Here is a 9,933-nt window from a genome sequence, read left to right as displayed (position 1 = left end):
TAGGAATTTTACTGAGCTGCAAGAGCTTTTTAAAAAGCCATTGTCCAAATTTCATCTACAACTACAGGAAACGTTTGGTTGGGGTTATTGCTCCCAGACAGCCAAACAGTTATTCAATCCAAGGGTTCATTTAATTCTTCATCTGTCCTGTTAATTTTACCTCTATAAAAGTGTCACAATATAAGGTGTGTTGGACTCAAGCAGACTGAGGAAAAGAGTAGATTTAGAATGGTTTATTGCAGGTTATCACACGGGTGGGATATCCAAGGCAGTATGATGAGCGAGCAGGTGACCAGCTGGAAACAGTAAAGAACACATTTGAGTGAGTACAATCATAGGTTGTAGGACAGTTATTGTCACACACCACAAAAAGAAAAAGAAAAAAATTCATTCAGTCAAGTGTCAATACTCAGGCGGAGGCTGCAGGACTTGACAGGCTTGAAGTGCAGGCAGTAATCAGTACTGATTGAAAATAGGTGCGCCGCACAGGTGATGCTGATTGCAGTGAAGACAACTTGGAGAGGGAGACACGAGGCACCAGACCATGGCGTACCCCACACACAAAAAAAAAAAGCACAAACCAGGATTCCAAAACACATTCGAACTCCAACCTTGAGCGTGCGATAAAGCAATGCAAACCGCATGTGCTACTGTGGTGCAGAGTTTCATTTCAATCAAGCCACTGTGTACAGAACTTAAGCCCAGCCCCTTCCTTAAAGAGAATAAAAGAAACAACCTGTACAGTACTTCCATCTTTGAATGGCCTTTATTGCAGGTATAATTACAGGTGTGTCCAAAGGATATGGATTTCACATCAACAAGCCTGTTCTGCAGTGTCTCCACCACATGCTGGTCATTCCCATCTAATCGACCACCAAGGTGTTCCTCACGTGAGGAAACAACTCAAAGAAAGCCTGCAGAAAGACACATACAGGATCAGCAGGCATCATGACACATTTGAGGCAACTGCAAAGTTGTGTTTAGAAGAAAAAAAAAATTCCCCTCAATTATCATTTGTTCTTTTTAATCATTCTATATTAACATTTACTGCAGTAACCAGCTAATTCCTTCAATGTGGGATCAAAAAGGTCTTTAAATGTGAATTTTTAAGCGTATGGTTAACTAACTTTTACATAATTATTCAAATACTCAGTTTCTGCTGTGTGTGTGTGGGTGGGGGTACCTTAAAGAGGGTGATGCTTTGCAATACACTGGAGGTACAGCACATCTCCCGGATTGAGTGCATGGAGAGCTGGGGAGCACCGATGTCCGCTACAGGCACCCCAAGCCGAGCTGCAAGGATGGGTCCGATAGTGGATCCACACGCGCTGTCGTTACGGACCATCACATCCTGCAGGAGGAGGAGGCGAGAGATCAAATTGGTCAGTGGAACGTAGGTAGGTAGCATACACTGTCGGATGTTTCACCATAATGTCACGTGTACTTCCAGGCTTCAAAAACCGAAGCGGTCTCCAATGGCACTACTAGTAAACAAAACCTTCTATCATTTGGCCAAGGCAGAAACATTGACAAAAGAGCGGAAATGCATTGAATGATGGCCAACATGCCACAAGGCAGTCCTGCCATCTTTTCTACAACCATTTATGCCGACTCCATTTATCCTCCCCACACACAATTCTGAAGAAATGAAAAAAATCCAGAGCTTTGGGAGTATATCTGGCAGCGCAAAAAATATTTTTTGTCATGTTTCAGTTCAGCTCAGCAGTCATCAATAACACTCCCCCTCTTACTATTTCCTAATATTATGTGTCGAGAACATTTGACGGTGGACGGGCTGACAGCCCTCTAGAGTAATTCAAAAGACGAAGGACTTTCAATGGAATAACGTCTTTTTTACTTTTCATTCCAAAGTATTCTTCCTCTCTCAAATCAGAATCAGAAGTCACTCACTCTCCACGTAACTACAAAAACCTAAGGCTGCAGAGGTGCCACAGCTCAGACACGACAACACAGATGATCGTACCTGGAGAGGAACGCTTGCCTGGCTGGCGATCTCGCGGACAACTGCGGCAGTCACAGCGGTGGTGGCATAGCGCTGGTTGCTGTTGAACTTTATCACAGGACCCTGAAATCACACCAAATGTAAACGTCGGGACAGCAGTACCTTGACTCCTATTTTGTAGTCACAAGCGGTCGTTTGCTCCAAGTATTTGCTTTGAATTGCAAGCCTCTAAAAGACGCTTTGACACACAAATACTGAAGTGTGTGTGTGCGTAACTTCCTGCTTAATTAGTTTTTAAAACCCACTCCATTTCTTTGTCTCGTTTCTCTCAAACTGATTCACGGCATTTCAATTAATTTCGATATATATATATATATATATATATATATACAAACCGTAAATGTAAGTCAAGGTGCCATTGTAATTCTAACTGATACATTGCCGTCATGAATCCAGTGTACAATTTGTTCGGAGACTCTACCTTGTGAAACGCTGGCCGATGGTTTTCCTCATGCTTCTCCCTGGGAAGATTTGACGTTTGATTAACTGGGCCAACTCTAATCCAGCTGCCACCAGTAGTTTCCATATTGCTGCATCACTTGTTCATCATTTGTTTTCTTGTGTTCTTTGTGATACTGACTGGTAGTTTGGGTGCACAGCATGGGCCATGTCAGCGCTAATCATGAAAGAGAGCGGCGCCGCCTGCTGGAAGGCGGTGGTGTTGGAGGGGGAGCTGGCTAGCCGGCTGAGGATGAGCTCTGTGAGGTTGGACTGCGCCCCCTGAGCGCTCCCTGAGCCCACCTACACAACACACATTCGTGAAGAGCTTATTCGCCATTGTTATTACCCACTAAAGATACAAAAATTCAGGAATTTTCCAAGTTGGAAACATATCATGGAAATTCACAGGAATTCACAAAATTGATGATTGGTTCTTAACAGGGAACTTAAGCATAGTTGAGGAAAATATATTTCCTTAAATGGAGAGGCTAGGCCTTGAGAAACTTGCTTTGCATGATAAGCATGACTTTTCTGGAGGAAGGGGGGCTCTTTTCACTGAACATTTGAATGCGACGGTCTTGAATTAGTGGTGCATTTTTGTTAAGTGAGCATTCCTTCTTGTGCCAGATGATGACGTATGCCTACGCTGGCCAGGAAACTACTCTGCTGCTGCACTTGCAACCTTAAAACCTCATTGGTTAGCGGCGTTGTGTCATGGACACTCTGTACTGCAAGTATAACATGAATTTCCCCTAAGGTGATTAAAATGGGGAGACAGTACAATGAACCCTTGCAAAATCTTTTTCTATATTTTGAACCATATGTTTTATGGGACGTGCAGCATAAAATATGAAGAGCAACAAGGAGAAGCAGAGAGGTTCCCCAACTAAACTCCAGTAATGGTTGAGAGAATATCACGCATCTGTGAATCATCTTGTCAAAACATTGCTATGCCATATATGTTCTGGAGTAGCAGCTTCTTTCAGGGTTTTTATGTACCATAATATGCTAATGCATGCTAGCCCATCTATAATGTTTTGCATTATATGTCAGCTTTTGCTGACTTTCGTTATATAGTCTGGTTGAAAATTTGGCCTTTAAATACAAAATGTTCAGTTGTACTTTGTTTCACGTGTCAATTTTACTGTAAATTTAATCTAGTAGTGACAACAGTTCAAAGCAAGCGGCTTTGCTTTTTAATTGTGCTTACACTGTGCAAGCAAGTCTTCCTTTTCTCTCTTGTAAAGCAATAGTATATGATAATCTTACAATTCTTGAAGGTGTTAAGGTATTTGGTTAATTCATATGAACAAGTTCAAATGTGTTTAAAACAATGTGGAGGAGGAGTTACACTATTTGGGGGAAAAAATTGTAATTGCTGTTGCGGGTGGGTTTGAAAGGTTTCCCGGTGATAAGTGGGGATTCATTGTAATTAAACTAACTAAAAATACATGAAAAAAATTATGATTCATAAGAAATTATGATTCATCCATCCATTTTCTTAGTCGCTTATTCTTACAAGGGCCAGAAGAGTGCTGGATCCCAGCTGTCAACGGGCAGGAGGCAAGGTACACCCTGAACTGGTTGCCAGCCAATCGCAGGGGACATCGAGACAAACAGCCGCACTCACAATCACACCTCGGGGCAATTTAGAGAGTCCAATTAATGTTGCATGTTTTTGGGATGTGGGAGGAAACCGGAGAGCCTGGAGAAAACCCACACAGACACAGGGAGAACATGCAAACTCCATGCAGGTGGGGCCGGATTGAACCCTGGACCTTAGAACTGTGAGGCCAACGCTTTACAGCTGCTCCACCATGCCGCCAGATGACTAAATTAATGTGGGAAAATCTGAGTATAGTAATATGACAGAAGAGGCAGTTCAGATAACCGCACTGAGTTCACTTTGCTCACTAACCTCTTCATTGTCGAATAGCGTCACCATGCGGATGTTGGGATCTTGGGCCAGCGTGTCTCCCAAGCAGGATTCAATCAGTCCCTGCACAAATCACAAACAATTGGATAACATTAGAACATGATCAATGATGATTCATTACAACAAAGGGCGGTGCAAAACGGCTGTATAAAATAGATATTAATTTTTTACTTCTCATTACAAGCGATTTTCACGTCCCTTGACAATGACATTATTCAACATTTAGCTTTTTGGATTTTCTTCATTTATGCTGGAAACACAATCTTTTAAAACTGTTATTTTTTTGTCCAAGAATTAACTGTATGATTCTCCACAGAAATATTTTTTTCCACCTTGACAAATAATGCGTTAAAAAAAAGTGCTTGCTATTGTTGACTATGGCCCCTTAAACACAATCCTAATGAATTTTAATCAAACATTAAATATTTGACAATTTAACATTATTAAAATCATCCCAAGAATACTCCTCTTGAGATAAACGCAACAACAGTCGCTGACGATAATGTAAATAAAAGGTGATACTTCCATATAAAATGAACTTTTTCCCGTCAAAATGCAAACAAAATCATGCAAACAGTTTATAGCACTCAGGGTACATGCCAGTTAAATGCCTTGTTTCATTACATATTCTGAGCAAAAAAATAAATAAACCCGCCTCCAATACAACATTACGCAACCCCTAAATTGACAACACTCTATGATGAGGTGCTTGTATCCTGGAAAGAAAGCAATTTCTATGCTACAGGTTTATTATCACTCAGCGGTCCCAAATTTATTTCATGCTGCTCAACACATTTGAAGTGGATCAGCATGTGGCTACATCACGACCATTACCAATGACCCAAAAAACCTTTAATCAATCGACAATAGCTACTAATTGCCCGGCTGTTTTACAATGTCATCTAAACAGTCCAGAGACTGCACAGGACTGAGTTAGACCTGCAGGGCGCAGTAGCAGCTGTGCAGGTTGTCTAGGCGAGGAGAGTAAACGAACTCTTCATACACGCCTCCCAGCACCTGCACAGATGGTACAGAGAAAATGGTACATCACATCTCTCAAGTCGACAGCCAATTATTGCGGAGGTGGCAGAAATATAGGCTCACCGCCGGCTGAGTGTCAGCCAGACAGAGCTCAAAGTCAAGCAGGGCTTCAGGCTCGATTTGCAGTACCGAACACAAAACGTTCACCAGGGCTGGGTGGTGTTTGTCTGCCTGAAGGGGGAAAGAAACATATTTATGTTAGACAATCTAATCATCTTGTGCTGTGCACATAAACAAGTGTGCTCAATATGTTTCAGTACACTCTTTAGTGTGTTGGCACCACTGATGACGTCCCCTGACGACACGCTGCCTGTCTCCAGCTCTTCCTGAACAGCTGTGGCCAGAATGGGCACACTGAGAAAGAAACCATTCAGCGTGTGAAAAAGTGTTACCAAACATAATTCCATAGAAATGTCAAAAAGTCTCAAGACACCCATTAGACGTGTTGTGTTGTAATACTACAGTATATCATTCTCACCGGGGGAATCCTCACATCTACAAAGAGAACACTTTTCGGCCGTTAAAAAAAGGTCTGGCCCTTCTCTGCTAAAACTGCTACCACCACGACTTAACCCAGGGTCATCGAAACATTGAGGACTCTCTCTAACTGATTAACCTGTTATTGTTAAGACATGTTGGAAGGGCCAAAAGTCCACATCAAAGCCCGCGCTCACGCCATACCCGAGTCTAAACAAAAGTAGTTGTCTGTAGTTGCGTCATCTTACCAAAGTCTTTTTCAAAAGGTCTTCATGAGCCATGAGTGAGTCAATAAATCAAATGATGGGCTACTAAAGCGACTTCATTGGCAGAAACTCATCTACAAGCTTACTTTTGTAGCTGACCATTTCAGCACAAAGCACAATCCCTATCCATTTTAACAAAAAAGTCAAAGTCAAATATATTCAACCTATTTTTTCCCCTCATAGTCACAAAAACACTCAAGGCTTTCAATCTTGAGGTGACATGATACATGCCTCCCACAGAGTAAGGGAAGAGGCAGTTTACATATAATCACAACTATTATATGTATTACAGTACAAAGACATCAGCATCACAGCCAAAGGTTCTGGGTCCACATGTTCTTTCTGAGCTTGGGTGGGTTTTCTCTGGATTTTGCCCTCCTTCCAAAAATAGCTACGTTAACTGAAGCCTTGACTGTCTATCTCTATGTGCTACGTGATTGACTCCAGAGTGTGTATCCTGCCTCCAGCTCGCGTGACTACGGATAAGCAGCAGAAAATAAAAGGATGGATAGACCGACTATGTCATAATGACTGCCGTGAGGGTCATTAAAATAAAAGGAGAGGTGCTCTAAGACTTTTACCAAGGACTGTACAGAACAATTATCGTAATCACTCAGAATAACTGACAGGTGATTCTCCTTGTTAGGCCCAAAGGAGTCGTTGATGTCCCTCTGGAGGTGGATGGCAAGGTGAGGGATCCTGAGGAGAGGTCGTGGCACGTGCACCAGCCGATGGAGCAGCCTGCCATCACCCTGGATGAAGGTATATGTGCATGAAAAAGTCTCGCATGCCCATTTTCTAATGTAGGATTCTAATCGCGTTGCAAAATACTGGGAATTTCCCAGGTGGAAACTTTCCATACAAATTTACAGAAAATATATGGGAATTAACTATTTGTTGTAGGCAATTCACTCATTTACCCCCAGTCTTGTGAACATTTGTGTTCATCAACTGGAGCCGAACAGCGTAGAGTCAACAACGCAGACATTCGTCAAGAAAGTTTTTCAACGGACAGGCGTGGAAGACGATCTCGGCCAGCTTGTCTGTGAAATTCTGGTTCGTAGACCTAATTTGAGATCAGCACGGCTTCTGAGTTGAAGATAAGAAAGAGCGACACATTGTAAGGCGGACATGTGTAAGCACCTGACACTCAAACAGACTGTGCATATCAATGGTATAGCGCAGGGGTCGGGAACCTCAGGCTCGTGAGCCATACTTGGCTCTTTTGGTGGTTGCATATGGCTCGTGAAGCCCTCATAAAGACTTACTCTACATATGATTTCTGTCGTGCGGGTAACGCAAATGACGCAGAGAAGGTTAAAGGTCAAAACATTATCCCAACTCTGGAGCATAATGGAGAAAGCATCATAATATTGGTATGTTTTATCAACTCGGGGGTTGGGCCAATAGCTATCAAAAATGGAAACTATATATTTTGCAGAATAACTGAAGGCAACCTGTCCAACAGTTGAAGCTCAAAAGAGGACGGGCGTCGCAACATGATAAAGATACACAACAAGAGGAAGAAGATGAAGAAAATAGGTGTTCCTCAATGGCTGTTCAAAGTCCAGACCTCAACAGAATTGAGATCCTGTGGCATGTGATCAAGGAAACTATTCATAACCACAGATATCCCAGAGACTCTGGCCTTGTTTCATTGTTTTATGATCTATGTTTTACTTATTCACAATACTTTGTTTCAGCTGTGGTTGTTTTATTTACAGCGCTCTATAAAATTGAATTGCTTCTTTGAATGTTGGCAAGGAGAGCAACAGTATCTATTTTGCGTGGGGGGAAAAAAAGAAAAAAAATCTGTTTAAATTCCCAGTTAATTTCTGTAATTCCCACAGAAAGTTTCCAATGTTGAATATTTCCAAAACTGTTCACCTTAACTTCCCACTGAAAATTAGTGGAAACTTTCCCGAAAGTTACTGTGAAATTCCCAGCCCGTTGCAAGGCTACATTGTACCAATATTACCTTAACCATGACACGGCCCGCAATGGTCAGGTCCCGGTCAAACCAGGTGTTCCAGATTCCTCCACCGTAGCACTCCACGCCAACCTGAAGGCAGCCTTGCTTTGTTTTCTTGGACCTCGGCTTCACCTAGAATACAACACGCTCTGCCATTTTAGTTGGCCTCAAACATCAGATGCACTTAATTCTCACCCGGAGACAGGGGCTGTCAGTGTGGGCTCCGATCATGGAGAAGCCATTTCCAGGTGAGTAGCATCCCCCCACAGCAAAGGCGATGACGCTGGAGAAGTTCCGGGTCACAAAGTACTGCAAAATATACCAAATTTTGAAAATGAGAGACTACTGTGAATACAAAATTACAGGACTAGTACAACCTACCTTGCTGGACGGTTGGATGTCCCACTTGTCCATCTCCTTCAACTCCTTGAACCCCGCCTCAAGCAGTCGCTTCCGGCATTCTTCCACCACTAAAGCAACACATTTATTTGAGCATACTTTCGTAATTAAGTGTAACCCCCTTACGGGTGTGAGTAGCCTATGTGCAAAGGTGAGAGACGATGAAAGATCACTAATCTTATCTCAGTCTCAAGGATGTAGTTTGACCTAAAAACAAGTTAGCAGATAGCGGTCTTTCACATCACATTGAAGTTAACACGATGATGGTGATACGGAATTACTATGTCATTTAAGACATTTAATTGTTTTGGAAAATTACTATTCAATACAAATGTATCTTTGTTCATCTTTGCCAGAGAGGTATAATGACAGGCAGAAGAGAACAGGCAGATACTAAATACTTTTCCACCATATGGTCAAGGGTATATGTTTAACCTCACCACTTTTGTGACATGTTCTTTTGTACGTGCACTATTACATTCTAATTACAAATAAAGCCTCAGCTAAACAAAGGAGCCACAAGAAACATAAGCAAAAATATTAAGTTATTGTGCAATACACGACAGAAAATACACAAGGAGGAAATATAACTCTACTCTACCGTGATATGGAGACACGCCTCTGTTGACAAACTGCAAAAACTCTTTAGCTGCTGACTGCACGGCTTCCTTGGAGCTCTTCATTACTAAGGACTTTGGAGAGGGGGGGGGGGAATAAAGTTATACATACATAATATTCAGGAATATTATCATTGTCCTTGCGTAGGACTGAATGATTGAGTCCAAGAATTTCTAAACGATTAACAATAGTGGCTAACCTTTGCTAGCAAGCCTGCATGCAACGACGACAAACCCTGTTCCCTTGTCTAGTTGTGGAAGCGAAAGCCAAGCTGCAGTCTCAAAGCAACAACTGCCGCATGCCACAGTAAACTGAGACGTTGAAAGAGATCTTACCTGCATAAATTGAACTTTGAGACCAAAATGAAAACCAATCAGGTAGGCGCCGGCGGAAACGAGGACCACGTCACTGTCGTAACCGGAAAATCGTTTCTCGTATTTTTAGTTTTCAAAATAAATGTTTCCAACACCTAAATGTATAAATATAAACGTTATGGTTTGGAATGTACATGAATGTTAAATTAGCTGTTTGCTGAACCGTAAAGATGGCTGCCTCGTCAAGATAAATTTTTTAAACAATGATGGTTGCACGAAGAAATATGATCGTTTCAGACGAATGTGAATCTGACAAAAGTATTGGTCCTTTTTTTCCATTGCCAACTGTATTCCATCCATTATCTTCGCCGCTTATCCTCACGAGGGTCGCGGGGAGCGCTGCAGCCAATCCCAGCTGTCAACGGGCAGGAGGCGGGGTACACCGT

The 9,933-nt window shown here is 42.2% G+C and overlaps 1 protein-coding gene across 3 annotated transcripts; it reads right to left on the bottom strand.

Annotated features, from left to right (window-relative positions):
- Positions 1-218: 218 nt before the first annotated feature.
- Positions 219-9,656, bottom strand: dnpep (aspartyl aminopeptidase). 3 transcript variants are annotated; one of them, XR_009796752.1, is made up of 17 exons: positions 9,509-9,605; positions 9,373-9,420; positions 9,157-9,247; positions 8,538-8,626; positions 8,352-8,465; positions 8,163-8,288; positions 6,812-6,936; positions 5,702-5,795; positions 5,505-5,612; positions 5,340-5,417; positions 4,383-4,463; positions 2,604-2,764; positions 2,445-2,484; positions 1,985-2,086; positions 1,184-1,351; positions 410-914; positions 219-296 (listed from the first exon to the last, which is right to left on the bottom strand). XR_009796752.1 is itself a non-coding variant. In XM_061831888.1 (16 exons), exons 1-16 carry the CDS (start codon positions 9,512-9,514, stop codon positions 864-866), a joined length of 1,482 nt encoding a protein of 493 aa, XP_061687872.1. In that variant the 5' UTR covers positions 9,515-9,605; the 3' UTR covers positions 219-863. The 3 variants fall into 3 exon arrangements, 2 of the variants coding, with proteins under 2 accessions (XP_061687872.1, XP_061687887.1); XM_061831888.1 differs by having other exon boundaries at positions 219-914; XM_061831903.1 differs by lacking the exon at positions 9,373-9,420 and having other exon boundaries at positions 219-914; positions 9,509-9,656.
- Between the last annotated feature and the right edge of the window lie 277 nt (positions 9,657-9,933).

Source organism: Syngnathoides biaculeatus, chromosome 2, assembly GCF_019802595.1.
Source record: "Syngnathoides biaculeatus isolate LvHL_M chromosome 2, ASM1980259v1, whole genome shotgun sequence".
In the NCBI taxonomy this organism is placed as follows: Eukaryota; Metazoa; Chordata; class Actinopteri; order Syngnathiformes; family Syngnathidae; genus Syngnathoides; species Syngnathoides biaculeatus.
The sequence above is the reverse complement of the archived record's forward strand: the minus strand, read 5'-3'. Positions and strand labels throughout refer to the sequence as shown.